This window comes from Chiroxiphia lanceolata, chromosome 6 (genome assembly GCF_009829145.1).
Source record: "Chiroxiphia lanceolata isolate bChiLan1 chromosome 6, bChiLan1.pri, whole genome shotgun sequence".
Taxonomy (NCBI): domain Eukaryota; kingdom Metazoa; phylum Chordata; class Aves; order Passeriformes; family Pipridae; genus Chiroxiphia; species Chiroxiphia lanceolata.
This window is the reverse complement of record NC_045642.1, coordinates 20,079,299-20,094,099: the sequence shown is the minus strand read 5'-3', so window position 1 is coordinate 20,094,099 and position 14,801 is coordinate 20,079,299. Positions and strand designations below refer to the sequence as shown.

General features: G+C 43.0%; 2 protein-coding genes across 3 annotated transcripts in view; both read left to right on the top strand.

Annotated features, from left to right (window-relative positions):
- The window catches only part of PAMR1 (peptidase domain containing associated with muscle regeneration 1), a 58,728-nt gene extending 49,857 nt beyond the window's left edge, over positions 1-8,871 (top strand). Inside the window, 6 exon segments of the mRNA XM_032692119.1 lie at positions 706-860; positions 862-919; positions 2,509-2,575; positions 4,687-4,919; positions 6,228-6,523; positions 7,821-8,871. Coding sequence (XP_032548010.1) covers positions 706-860; positions 862-919; positions 2,509-2,575; positions 4,687-4,919; positions 6,228-6,523; positions 7,821-8,357 — 1,346 coding nt within the window. The 3' untranslated portion in view covers positions 8,358-8,871.
- Positions 8,872-12,869: 3,998 nt separating this feature from the next.
- Positions 12,870-14,801, top strand: part of SLC1A2 (solute carrier family 1 member 2) — a 91,091-nt gene continuing 89,159 nt past the window's right edge. The window contains exon 1 of one of the 2 annotated variants that reach the window (XM_032692263.1): positions 12,870-13,447. Coding sequence is in view for 1 of the 2 variants with exons in the window: in XM_032692261.1 (XP_032548152.1) it covers positions 13,431-13,447 (17 nt within the window). In the remaining variant the exon portion in view is untranslated. The remainder of the gene's footprint in view (positions 13,448-14,801) is intronic. The other variant, XM_032692261.1, reaches the window with a different exon arrangement.

Below are 14,801 nucleotides of genomic sequence, written 5' to 3'. Positions count from 1 at the left end.
AACCCAAACCCAACAAGAATTAAAAAGAAGGGGAAAATACTGGGAAGGAGGAAGTAAAAGAGGTTTTATAGGTAGAACATAGCATGAGTAGGCTTTCCATATTTACTTTTTAGTATCAATAAATACATATATATATTCTCTTTCAATTCCCATATTTCCCTGGATTATTGAGATCTCTCAGTGCTAAGAAAACAAAATGCATACATTTGCATGCATGCAAACATAAAAGTAAAATGAAGTAGTCTAGTTTTATTATCCAAGTCCAGTGAAATATTGAATGTACAGAAGAGGGAAATGAATGACAAGGGCCTATTTCCTGCAAATAGTTTAAGTATAGCCTTTTATGTTATTGAAGTAGCCTTGTTAATGTTAGTGGGATATTAGCATCATGTAAAGTCAAGGTTCTTTTTCAGTTGTCAGCTACTTCTTATGGTTTTAACAATTTGAGAATTTTTAACAATTTAAGAATCTTATCCTTTCATGAAGACTAAAGTATGTATTATAAACAGACATCTCTATATTATAATTTCTTCTTTAATATTTGATATTTTCAAAGACAGAGATCCCAGAAGGGTCTTGAAAAGGCATCTTTAATAAACTGTAGATTGTTTAGTAACATGAGAATGAAATGCCAAGCAATTTGATGGGTGAAAATAACGTAGTGAACATGATAAAATGGTTACTATCTTTTTCCCCTATCATTAGTTCTAGATGAAAAAAACTGCTCAGATCCTGGTGGCCCACTCAATGGCTACAGAAGAGTAGTAGAAGACACTGGGCTCTTGAATGGACGCTATGCAAAAATTGGCACAGTCATTGCTTTCTTTTGTAACAACTCATATGTTCTTAGTGGGAATGAGACAGAGGACCTGCCAAGACGATGGAGAATGGTCAGGGAAGCAACCAATCTGCATAAAAGGTAGTTTACAACTTTTTTACCACAACTCACACAAGCTGCTATGGTTTTACTGGATTTTGTTTAATATAATTTGCACTCACCAAACAATCATTTTTCTAAGAATAAGCTGTCTGACTGGTACCTGATACTGAGATAGGTAGTTTGTGAGCCCTAGTGGCTGCTATACTCAGACAGAGAAGATGCAATGATTCCAGAAGATTCCATCTTTAAACAGGGAAAGGAATGTTCCCTAAACCCTTATTACCCCTATTCTAGGATCAAATTTGCATAAGATCAAAATCAAAGAAAATCAGCAGGGAATTGAAATAGAATGAAATGATTCGTCTCATGAGACAGTTGACAACAATCAGTTGCTGTTCATAGTGAACAACTCTCCTCTCACAATCCTTTTAAGACAATGGGACCAGTCATGAGTGTAAAAGGCCAAGGCTGTAGATTGTCTTGAAGATTTGGTTCAGAAAACCACTTGAGGACATGCTTAAACTATCTGTATTCATTAAACACTGAATCACACCTTTAAATCCTTTGCTAGAAAGGGAATTATGCTATTGACCTGGAGCTATTATAACTGTTTATAAATCCATGAATGAATGAATCAATGAATCAATGAATTGGGCTGTGGAACTCCCAATTCATTTTATCAAAGCAATCGTTTGACACATATTTTAATGGATTTTTTGAAAATTGAAGTAATGATAATATAAGGAAATACATCTGTCTCCTGGGGAATTTGCTTTATTCTGTTATTTTAGATGAAAATATTCACCCCCTGAAGAGTATAATCATCTGTAAAAAGCATCTTTATTGATGTTTACTGTGATAGTGACATAACGGTTAACATATATAGTAATCACAAAGAACTAGATATTGTTCAATCACACAGAATACAAGTGTTCAGGCATACAGATAAAATCCATCCTGCAAGGTTTCTTTTCTTCCACTCTGTGCAGTAGGAGGGAGACCCTGGCAGAGTTATTTGAACTGATAAACCTGAATATTTTATCCTATTCTAAAAGTAAACAAACACAAAACTAGTAATCCTGGATCTCCCTTCTGTTATTTTATACCTGTTCAGGTAATTCTGAGGTGTTCTCCTGAATCAGTCTCCAGTTCCTTCCATGAGTACACAGACTCTTAGAAGTCTGTAACATCCTGCCACCTTTCTCTGTATGCCGAGTCACTGGGATTAGCTGTGTGGGGCTACACAGATAGAAATTAAGTATTTTTGTATATAATTCCATTGTTTCTAAAGTTTGCTCAGATACAAACCCATCTGCCATAGTGGTGTAAATCTGGCATTCAGACACACTGATGGAAAAATCCTCCTCCATGTCTGAAAGTGCCAGTGCAGAAGGTGTTCCGTAGCTTCCGCTGTTGTAAATGGGACCGATTTGCGAACTGTGGAGAAGTATTCTTCCAAGGCTTTAGGTTTTAGGGTCTGTCTTTATTTTAATGCACGTAACTTAACTGCCTCTTTTCTTAATCCAGTCCACTATAGCTAGTGAGAGGAAAGGTTGGAAATGTGCATGAACCATAGCACTTGAGCTGTGAATGTGAAAAAGTACTGTGCAACATTATATTTTTTCTAGCCTGCAGAGAGCCAAAGATCTCTGACCTGGTGAGACAGAAAGTGCTTCCAATGCAGGTTCAGTCAAGGTGAGAATGCAATATCTCAACTACAGTTTAAAGAAAAAATGTGATTTCTTTTTCCTTCCTCTCCTTTTCACTCTGTGTATTTAGCCTGCCTGAGCAGCGATTCCTACAAATGCACTGATAACCAAGCAATGAGAGCTGCTGGGAGGGGAGGTCTGATTAAGCACAGGTTGAAGCTGCTGGAGGCAGCCAGGAAGAAATGCACAGATAGAGATGTGCAAACTACAGGGTGATGCTGGAATTCTGCTTTCAAGCTTGTGACAGACTATGAGAACAGTCTGAGCACAGTTCCTTGGGCTAATGGTGTGTGTGTTAAAATATGAACATGTGCCGTCTTAGTGAAAAAATGTGCAGGGAGAGCAAAAGGAGAGAAGGGAACAATGTAATGTAATCTGCAGTGTAATCTGCTCCCAGTAAGTTTCACCATCCAAAGCAATATGAGATTGGGTTGAGTGTGGGCATGAGGGAGAGGAGGAAGTAGAGTAGGAAGGGAGGAAGAAATGAAAGATCAGAACCTTCCTGGTCTTACTCTTCTGATGATTTCCTGAAATAAACCCAATCTGAATTAGTTATGTTCAGGTTCATTTTTGTCCAAGTAGTAATTTCTCATTTCAGGGTTATTTTTGGCAGTACAGGACTCATTTAAATTTAGATGCAGTGCAAGAGCTTCCTCATCTTTGTTCTTAAGAACAGTCATATCGGGTCAGAATAAAGGTCCAGCTCAAGCCATATCCTGTCTCTGGCAACGGCCAGTAGCAGATACCTAGAGAAGGTTTCAGGAACAAGGCAAGCATGCACTTCCCAAGCACTCTCCCACTCTCCAGGTCTGTGATGTATGACTGTAGAGATGTCCCTGAGAGGCCAACATGAGGCTTTAGTAGCCATTAGGAGATTTTTCTTGCTTAAATTTCTCAATTCACTTGAATACAGGTCTTTTTATGCTAAATGTTTCAGATATTAACACCGGCTGTGTGAGGGCACATACATGCCCCCACATCCACAAGATGCCATGAGATGATGCCATCTCATGTTTTTGGGCTGTTTTTAATCCCCTGAAGTAGAATCTCCATTTCATAGGTCAATAGTGAGGCAAAGTCTGGATTGTGCAATATTGCAAGTCACATGTGAGTTTGGAATGGGACCCTGGCAGTCTAAGCATGACCACAGCAGCTCTCATCCTCCTTCCAAAATACAAGAAACTTGCCATTGCTCTTGTTCTTAGTAATTTTACTTTCCTGTTAAGTATTGTCTCACAGATTGGGTATGATGGAGGTGTCTGTGTCTCTCTGTGATAAAAATGGAATTGTCATGAGAAAAAGAAAAATTATGTCTTTTCTGGATGCAGGCAGTACCAGATATCTCAAGGGAAACTAATTTCCTGCTGAATTTTCAGACATAAATAGGTTTTTTTGGATATGGGCTTTTAAGCATTAGAGCAAGGGACACATTCGAAGGGATAAAAATTTAAGTATGACTGTAGTCAAGCTTATGGATCATATCTAGGCTGGTGCATATATTTATTTTTAATTATTATGCCATGTTTCAGCTAATCAGTACAATTTCTAAATGGAAGCTTAGCGATTATGAAATTATGAAATCTCTGTGGTGAGGCAATTATCTCCATTAATTGCTAAACCAAGCAACTTTAGCAACATGATTTAATCTGAGTCAATTCCTAATACTGCCTATTAGAAAGTTCACTAGAGAAAAGATGTGCCTAACTTCTCCCTAGTGAGAATTAATTACAGCAATTACTTCAGGTGTAATTTCTTTATTTAAAAATGGTATCTCAGCCCTTTTGTGAATGGCAAAAACTGTTCCACATTCAGAGACAACTGATTGCAATTCAGAAACTGTAAAATGAAAAAAAAGGGAGACACAAAGAGCAAATGTATAAACATATGTGTATTTATATACGTGTGTATATATATATATATATATATATGTAAATGAGAGCATTGCTAAACTCTGCTGGAATGATATTTTTGCCTTATTCTTTCACAAGTAAACTTCATATGCTTTTTAAATGATACTTAACACAACTGGTGATAAAGTTACAGTAATGATTGCTTTTATAATATTACAATTATTGTGTTCTTTGTGCCTTGAAACAGAGAAACACCTTTGCATCAACTTTACTCTTCTGCATTCAGCAAGCAAAAGCTTCAAATCTATCCAACCAAGAAGCCAGCACTGCCATTTGGAGAACTGCCCCCAGGGTACCAGCACCTGCACACTCAGCTCCAGTATGAATGCGTTTCTCCTTTCTACCGCCGCCTGGGTAGCAGCAGGAGGACTTGTCTGAAGACAGGAAAATGGAGTGGGAGAGCCCCTGTGTGTATTCCAAGTGAGTCTCCAAGGGAAAAAAAAAATGCACATATCACTTGGGTGGATGAGGGAACATAATGTGTATTCATCTTAGATATTTAGGGAGTCCCAGAAGTGTAGGCTGCCTATGCTTCCAGCTGGGAGAAAGAAGCGATAAAGTTTGAAGGATATATGTGTCGTTTCATCCACCAGTAGAACTTGTGCAGTTGATGGTAAAGTGATCTTTCAGCACTGTAATTTACCATTAATTTCTACCCTTTCATTGAGCAAAAGGTGTACTGAGTTTTTCTCCTGATTCGAAAACACTTTCTATATTCTTTGGCACACAACTGACACCACCATCAAACTTTAAGCAATAAAGTGGAGAGTTGGCAATTTTAAAGAGGCTCTTCCTTTAACAAACTCTGCTAAGGAAGGGTTCATATTGCGAACTCTAAGTCCAGATAAAATCTTATCCAGAGCTAGTGAACAAAGTAAGTTAGGGTAGGAACATCAGAAGATTTGGTAAAACCCAGTACTGCGAAAAGTAGATCTTAACAACAAACAAATTTTTATTGTTCTTGTTTGTGGTTTTACTTTGAGATCATATCATGTATTTTGAAAAGTATTGCACTCAATGTTTTTCACTATGGACATGCCCACACTACATCCCAGGAAAAAAAGTGTCCTAAGGGAGACTAAAAAATGCAACCATATGATGTAACTCTTTCACTGGAAGTAAACATTTTCTAATACAGGGGATTTTACTCCAGGTCTGACCCCGGGTAACATACTTCTAGAACAAGGCAGAGCTTTTTCTTTTCCCCAGGATGACTGATGATTTAGATGCATTTGCTTCAACATTCTTGTTGCAAGACAAGTCTGTTCTCATAGGCATGAATTCACCTGTGCAAAGATTAGTGTCAGGAGAGGCCTCACAAGTACTTTGTGACTGCCTAGGGTGAGGTTTAGTGCAATGCTTTATGGTGTTTTACGATAAACAAGAATCAGGGATGTTCTTTACATTTCTTTATGCAGTCATCTCATTATAATGCAGCTCGATAAGGTTGTTGTGAAAGTTCACCTGCTGAAGTGCTAAATCCATATTCCTACTTTACTCAGGAATTCAGAGAATAATGGAAAATTTGATTTATTTTTTTTTTAAAGCTATATAAAATACTCCTATAATTTTGTAGGTCAGATATAGAAGTTAATTAGACAACTGTCCCTCATGCTAGTCGTTGCAGTTTAGTTTCTTTTGGCACATCCTAAGAAGGAATCAAGAGTAACATTCAGATTCTTTGGCGGGGAAAAGGTGTCACTTAACTTTTGTTTCATGTTTCCTCAGTCTGTGGAAAGGCAGAAAACATCACACTTCAGAAGATAATGACCTCTACCAGGTGGCCCTGGCAAGCAGCAATCTATCGCACGGCCAACGGGGTGAAGGAGAACAGTCTGCGGAGAGGGGCCTGGATCCTCATCTGCAGCGGGGCCCTGGTGAATGAGCGCACGGTGGTGGTGGCAGCTCACTGTGTCACCGACCTGGGCAAGACCATCGTGCTCAAGACAGCAGAGCTCAAGGTGGTTCTGGGGAAATTCTACAGAGATGATGACAGGGATGAAAAGACCATCCAGAACCTGCGGGTGAGTAAGTCTGATGGGAGTGGAAAATGATGAGCACAGATAGATACTGATCCCACCTGTCTTGTATGGGGAGAAAAAGTTTACACTTCGAGCAGTGTAACTCTTTTACATGCAGTTCTTCAAAATGCATATCTAGAGAGGCAACTGACTGAACAGCCATGGCACAAGAAGGGCACATGCTGTAGTTCATTAAATTCCTCAGTGCTGTCCAATTCATACATCCACCCTCTAACAGAGAACATGAGGAAAATAGCTCAGGTTCTGTGAGCCATAATGTCTTGAGTGATGTTACCACAAAAAAAAGGAGAGGAGATGCCAACTACTGTCAAAATTGATTAGCATAATTTATGAGGGAAACACTTGTGCTCTAGATCCTGGTTTGATGCCATGAGCACATTTCACTCCTCAGCCCCAAGGCTGTATAGCTCTAAACTCAAAAGAAGTTTATATATGACTTCAGCTCCAAAAATAGCACCTTGGGCTCATGTAGTGGTTTACTTTTTTGATGTAGAACTAGAAAGGCTGAACTTAAAATGAGGAGAAACACAGCAACTTTGGGAATGTGTGTTTCTTTTGTGTGTGTGTGTATGTGTGTGTGTATATGAGTTAATTAATGGATGTTATCCAAGAAATCATAATTAACTTGATTCTTTCTCCCCTGCCCCCCTTTTTAGCTTCAGTTTCTTTCTCTAATCCCAGCTTTTTCATACTTTTCCTGTAAGAATATATATATATATTTTTGTACAGTATTTCCTTATAGGAACCCTGTCTGTTCTTGTAGCGTTTCATTAAGGAAATGAGCAGTAAAGGTTTGGCCCCAATATTATGTAACATATTACTATATCCTTTTTTGGTGGGAAGATAGTTGAATTTCAGTAAGGTAGCATTTTAATTCAAAGCCCCTCCTCCATCCAAAATCTACAGGCTGAAGGTAACATGGCAGGTAAAACCTTTTTTAGTAAACAGTGGAAAAACTTGAACTGCGTTTTAACTCCCCATTTTGCTGATAATGTCCTTGACTGCTTTTGATTAAGAAGTGTCTCATGCAATAAAAACTGTCCTGAAATCCAAGGCAAAGGAAAAAAAAACCAAGTCAGAAGATGCTCGGTCTCTGCATGTTTCTCATTTGAGTGAACACCATAGTGAAAGAACAGCATAGGTGAGGGCAGAGGAGAAGCGGGGATAGAGGAGAAATATGCAAAATAAACTAACATGTATTTTAGTAGTATGGAAAGAGTGCTGCTGACTTGCCATTCCTGTTAACTCTACAATTCTTCCGATTCTGTTTCCTCCCCAGATTTCTGCCATCATAGTGCATCCCAATTACGACCCTATATTACTTGATTCTGATATAGCTATCATAAAACTCTTGGACAAAGCCAGAATCAGCAGTCGTGTTCAACCCATTTGCTTGTCATCTACTCATGACTTGACGACATCCACAGAGGATTTGAAGATAATGGTTACTGGTTGGAAGGTATTGGCTGACATTAAAGATCCCGGATACAAGAATGACACAATCCGCATGGGAGCTGTTCAGATGGTGGATTCACTGTTGTGTGAGCAACAGTATGAGGATAATGGCATACAAGTCAGCATCACTGATAGTATGTTCTGTGCCAAACAAGACCACACAGCCTTTTCTAATATCTGCCCTGCTGAGACTGGTGGGATTGCAGCCATAACTTTGCCAGGAAAAGCATCTTCTGAGCTAAGGTGGCACCTGATGGGATTAGTGAGCTGGGGTTATGATAAAACTTGCAGCCTAGGACTCTACAGTGGCTACACCAAAGCTCTTCCCTTCAAAGACTGGATTGAGAGGAACATGAAATAAAAATCTGTGTCTGGAAATGGCATTTTATAATATAATATCTCTCTCAGTCTCTGCTGTTTTAGGCTTCTCATCCCAGTGATGAGACACATTTGGGATAAGGTTAAGGTAGACAGCCTGGTAAGTTGTCCTAGGATCAGGTACTTCATCAGGCTACTTTCACTTAACCCAGGGCAGAGGGTCTTAGTGCATGAGAAGTTTTGCTATATTTGGTCTTTCTCCCCTGGTGGGAGGACAATGCTCCTGAGTCTGACATAACAGAAACAGGACAGTAAACTCTGTCTGAAATTAATCTGTAGTGTGGAGTCCCCTAGAAAAATTGATGGTGAGCCTCTCCCAAAGATCTATGTGACTGAGTGAATTAAGAGTCTAGAAAGAGTAGCCTGAATTCATTAAGATGGATGAGCTTGTTAGGGTATGTGCTGTCTGTATTGCCATTACAATGTAATCTTTTTCCCTCCCAAGTACTTTACACATTTAAATAAACAATGGTTTGTTTTTTTAACCTACATACTCATGTCTGACATTGTTTAGATTCATTGTTGCTTTGTCTGTGTCACACACTAGGAACTCTCTACTTCCCCTTCTGTTTGCAGGTGACTCTCGCTTGGGACACTTCAGGACTCTAAAAGGCAGAATTAGCAAAAAATTCAATGACAATATAAATAACAAGATTCTTTTTTTCTTAATAGATCCAGCGCTGCTATTGTACATGAGCCACTACAATGAAATGTACAGGGGAGTTCTCTTCCACCTTGTATTCTAAATAGATGAAAACACGAAATGTATTCTAAATACTTTTTTTCCAAGTGGATTTCAAAGAACTATAAAAGCCTCAGGAAACTTCTAGTTTCCATCAGTTCCCACACCTTTGTGGCAAAACTACTCCTCTGTAGCTCTTCAGGGTGAAGACTAATGTCCAGGTCTTACACTTAGCAGATGTTTTTCTTGAACTGAGGCTGAATTGTTTGACACCAAAGGGTAACATTCTCCCATTGGGCACGTTGGCCAGGGGAGACACTTGGGTGTCCTCATGGTCCTTAGTCACTGCTCTTTCACCAAATCATTTGCTATTCTCTATTCAGTCATGGCTAAAGACTAGGGATTAACCCTAAAAAAAGCTGGGGAGAAGAGACAGTAATGATTGTCTCCCATCAATAATGACTCCTTGATAAGTTATATATGACCATATGACAACCTGGAATTTGAAGAACCTTCAAATAATTACAGTGCCCGAAACAGTTCACAGCAATAGCTGGATGTGAAGGCTGGGAATCTGATGAAAGGATTTAGTACTCTTGCCAAGAAGAACTCCAATCCTGAAATCGTGTTCTGCCTAGCCTATTGCATGGCTATGGCAATTGTAAGCTAGAAAGTCTGATTTCAGCTTTGATTCTCTGATGCTGTAAAATCTCTTTAAGAGTTTCTTAGCATTCAGTAGTTTCCACTCACTTTTGAATCTGAAAATTGCTGCTAATAGGACAATTAGTATTGGACATCATTCCATGTAATTTATTTTTTACTTTACTGAGCAAAAATACTTAATGTCTTATGCTTTTGCACTTTTCTTGTTTTTGCTGACAACAGGACCAGGTAATTTTGCTTGAATCATATACTTTAAAAGCTATAACCAAGTATATTGCTTCTCTTTATCTTGTTTGTCTGTCTCCTCCTGCCAGGAGATTATGCTTGGCTGACAAATTGCATGGCAACAACAGCAACAAAAATTCTGAATTACATGTGAAAAATATGACGCATGTCATTCCTCTGCTGGGAGGAACATGTGCCAGTGAATGTGTGGTACTCCCCCACTGACAGTATGGGTTAGAGGAAATTAGGTGTCAGTTTTGGAGAAGCACAAACTTGCAGAAAGTCAACATGTGTTTCTTCCTAACACTATTGACAAAGAATGAAATGAGAAAGCTCTTCCATGATTACATTAAATGACAGTCTCTACACTCTAAATAATAATTTAACTATCTAATGATAAACAGAAATTATAAAGATCTGTGAGCTAGTTCTTTTCTCAGGTATGACACTATGACAGCATTGTTCTCCATAGCATTATCATTTTCCACTGTTATAACTGAGAGAGAAGAGGTCCTAAATGTTTTTCTTTCCTTTTAGGATTTGTCCAGTCCACACAGATCTGTAAAGGTCTGTTTTAATTACAGCTTTAGCCCTCACTCTTCTCGTTTTACTAAAGATCAGCCATGACTAGTATTTACCAATCCTCTAACTCCTCCTCAGTGTTGAATCCCATCCCCATTTGGCTTCAAATCACTCACAGATCTGGCAATGAATAGCTGAAAGTTTCTGGGCTTGGGCAGCAACAATATAGCTGTTCACTGGCTGTATATCACACAAAAGTACATTCTTGAAGAGAAACTTGTAGGAATTCATGGAATTAAAATCTCAGGAGGTTGCTACAGCTGTGTAGGCACAGCACCATTCAACCTTCCTTCTTTTTACAGTCATGATGCTCTTCAAAGAAAACAGAAGCAAGAAAATGGCCAGACATCTCTCAACCCCAGGATTCAGATTTTACCATAGTCCTTTATAGAAAGAGGACTTGGTTGCAGCATTTGCTTCTACTTCTGGACCTCAGTGTTTGAATCCTAGATTCAAATCTGGCTACCTCTAAATGTAGACATGATGTTTTATTTCTATTATTACGTGCCGTATGTATTCACATGTACAAGTGAGCAGTCGTATCAACATATCCAGGCACCTGTACCAGTGTCTAGTATTCCCAGGAATTACAAGTCAGCTTGCCCATCCTTTCTCTCAGGCTTACCCACAATAGTTTCATATTCACAGCCTGAGCAGAACTGTGCAGGGGTTAGCATCTAATTCCAAAAATGAGGAAAAATAGGGATGAATATTTGGGAAAAAAAAAAAAGCAACCTGTGAGTTGGAATCACTAATCTCTTTGATTGCTAGGCTCTATTTTTAAGTTGTAAAACTACTTCAAACATCCCTTTATAAACAGGTGAGGATTTGTGCCATCTGTTGGAGAAAGGGTGTGAAATAGCACAACATGGATAGCAATTCATTTTCCTTCCAAGGAAAAAAAGCTGTGGATTCTGGAAAGGCCATAAAGATATTGCTATGGAAAGGGGAGAGCAAAACACTCTCTGCATTCTTGTTCGCTCCAGTGGATTTATACTTCTTCCTTTGTATGTTTTTTGGGCTGAATTAGATTACTTCCAAAAGGCTGGGTGCTTAGCTGAAAAACAGCACTGAAAGGAAATGGACATACTGAAGTACAAGGTCTTTTCAGACACCTTCAGTGACTCTTGTAGAATTGCCCTTGTAAATTGTTTCCAATGAAAATCTACGTCCATGGTAAGATTACAAGAAAAAAATGTGTATTTGATTAGGACTTGGGATTGCGCACAGGCTGCATTCTGCCATTTTTAAGGGCAAGTACTGGAATTGGCTTGGTTGCAGGAAAGGCATCCTGGGGGAGCGGGAGTGGTGAGCACGGTCAGGCCGGCGTTGCTCAGCTGCGCAATCCCTGCAGCCTCACGGCTCCTTATCGTGCCGGGGAGCTTCCCGCGTGGCCGCTGGCTCTCTGTGCCATCTCCTTGGTGCAGAGGAAACAGGCTGTGGCTGAAATGTTTGTTCCCTGTGAAACGGAACATCAAGTTGGTCAGACTTGGATGGAAAGGCACCACTGAGGTCGGCAGGCAGAGCCTCGGCTGGGGTCACCAGAGCGAAGGTGCGTGGCAGCTTCTCGGCGTGCCATGACCGTCCTGTGCCCCAGCACAGGAGTGCGGGTATCGAACAGGACGAGAACTTCGGGCCCTACGCTGCAAACACGGCCAGGCCAACCCCCGGGCCCACCGCGCCGCGGACACGCGCGGCGTCCCCGCCGGGGCGGGGCGGCGCTGCGGGGCGAGGCGGCCGCGGGCGGTGCAGGTAGGGACGCGGGGCGGACCCGGGGGAGAGGCTGCGGCCACCGACGGGATGGCGGCCGCTCCCCGGACAGGGCAGAGCCCCATCGCTCCCGGGGCTCCCGAACCCCCGGGGCCGCCGGCGGCAGGTGGGGCCGCGCCGGCCGCACCTCCCCGGCAGGGGGCAGCACCGCCCCGTGCGGCCGCACCGCGCCCTGCGCGTCCCTGCGGGCGGGGGGGGGGGCTCGGTGCTGCCGCGGGGGCTGCCCCGGCCGTCCCGGTGGGACAGCGCGGCGCTGGGAAGGGCAGGGCGGCCCGGGCCCCTCGGGAGGGTGCTGCCGCCTCGGCCCAGCGGGGCAGGTGCCGCGGCTGCGGGGGCGCAGGCGGGGAGGCGGAGGCGCCCCTCGGCCGGGCGAGCCGCGGGACCCTGCTGCCGCCCGAGCGCTGTCCGCTCGCCGGGTGTCCTGGGGGTGCGAGGGGACAGCCGGACACCCAGAGCGGGAGTGAATGTGTCCGTGTTTGTGGTCTTCGCGTCTTCCCGCGCCTCCTGGCCGGCTCCCCGGAGTCCCGGCGGGCCGAGCCTGCCCCGGGGAGGCGGTGGCGGCCGCGCCGAGCGGGGCAGGTCGCGGTCGGCGGCGCCCGGCCCTCCCCCTGCGAGGGGCTCGCCGCCCCCCCCGCCGCTGCCAAGGAGCTGTTGGGGGGGATTTATAGGAGTAACAACGGCTCGTGATGTCAGCCCGTGCCTAAAATAGAGAGGGATTGACTGCAAATCCACGGCTCGAGGGCTAAAACCTTCCAATCCAGCCTCAGCCAGCGCCGCGCCGATGTGAAGTCGCCCCCCACCTCCCGCTCGCAGCCGCGCACACACGCACACGCTCCCCGCGGCGAAGGGAGGGCGCCGGGGATCGCAGCCCAGGTGCCAGCGCCTCCTCGCCCCGCCGGCCACTGCTGGGCGGCCGCGGGGCACCGACAGCCTGCTCTGGGACGGCGGGGTGGGGGACAGCCGAGGAGCGGAGCTGCCGGATCCTAGCCCTGCGGAGCCCCCAGGATTACAAGGAATTGCGTGCTCCTTCCCAGACGTGAAGCGAGGGTTATACCAAAGAGCCAACCTCCGTCGCGCCCTGCTGTCCAAATTAATCCCTTGGACTCTTGAGAAGACAGGGGGTTTTTCGGAACCATGGCATCGACAGAAGGGTGAGGGGGACCGTCTCTTGGGTGGGAGGAACGGGAGGATGGGGGAGATGCCCGGCATTGTTCTTTTGGTAACAGTTTCCTGTCATCTGCTTCATTGTTAATCCTTGCCCCTCGCCATTCCCTAACAGAATAATTAGGGAGCGAGAGGAAACGAGAAGCAGACTAGCCACATATAGAAGAGGAAGAGGGGAGAAAGAATTTCAAATATGAGCCACTGAAAAGGTCTTGGTTTTCCTCCCATCACTTCTTTATTTAACCCCTGGAGGGCAGATCAAGCTTAAACCACCTGCCTGAAAGAAGAGTCCTAGTGAATGGTTAACTCAAGAGGGAGGGGGAAGCTGTTTCCTAAATAGAATAGTAATAACAGTAGTAGTAGTAATAATAATAATAGTAATTATTATTATTATTATTTCAAAAAGAATCAAGGACCTGTCCCCCTAGCCATCCCTTAAAAAGGCAACAAACAAATCCAACTTCTCCACTTGAGGAGTTGTGCAATTTTGTAGTTCTGTGCCAAATGCGTTACAGTGCTAGCAAGAGAAATGCTGGGAAGGGCAAAGGGTTCTACAAGAAGCTTTAAAGAAAAGCTAACACAGTTCAGCTCTGGTAGTGTGCCTCAGAAGGAAACTGTTCTCCCTACCCATGCCAGGATTGCAAGAATCAGTCACTTCGTTGCTCTCTGATAAGGTTGGAGGCTTCTTCAGTTTATAGAGTAACTGGTAGTAGGAAAGAAAAGGTTTCTTTGATCTCTGCTTGCCCTCTTATAACACTAGCTACTATTAGACTGCGTTTAGTGTGAGCCTCCTCTTTATCCCTGGATGTTGTCATGTTGTATCAGCATGATCTGCTCTGGATAGGACTCTTTGAGGACAGAGTGCAAAAGGGAGCTCAGTTTATATTGCCTTTGTGTCTCAGGTTGAAAGACTTGCTGAGTTGATTTAAATAACCCGACACGTGTCTGGGAGAGTGTGCACACGAGTGTCCCGTTACCTGGTCAGAAGAAGGAACTGACTCTCTGTGCAGTGGCCCCCAAGCAGTTGGCTTGGGAGGAGTGGAATGTTAGAAAGTATTAGTTTTGGTTGCTTTAGAAAAAGGACTGACAAAGTGCAAATCTGTAAGGCTCTTCTGGCTTTTCACAGGACTGTGACAGAAGTAATAAACTTACCATTTGCTATTACTTTGCCTTTGCATGGAATGTCTGCGCTAAATTTATGCGTTTTTGTTTTGGTAGCAGCCCAGTAATTTAACCTGCCCTATACAGCATTTCCTCTGACAATGAAATCACTTAATTAGATACTGTCAACAAATGATCAGAGCCATGAGGAAGACGCTCAGAGATGGAAGAACGAGCCTA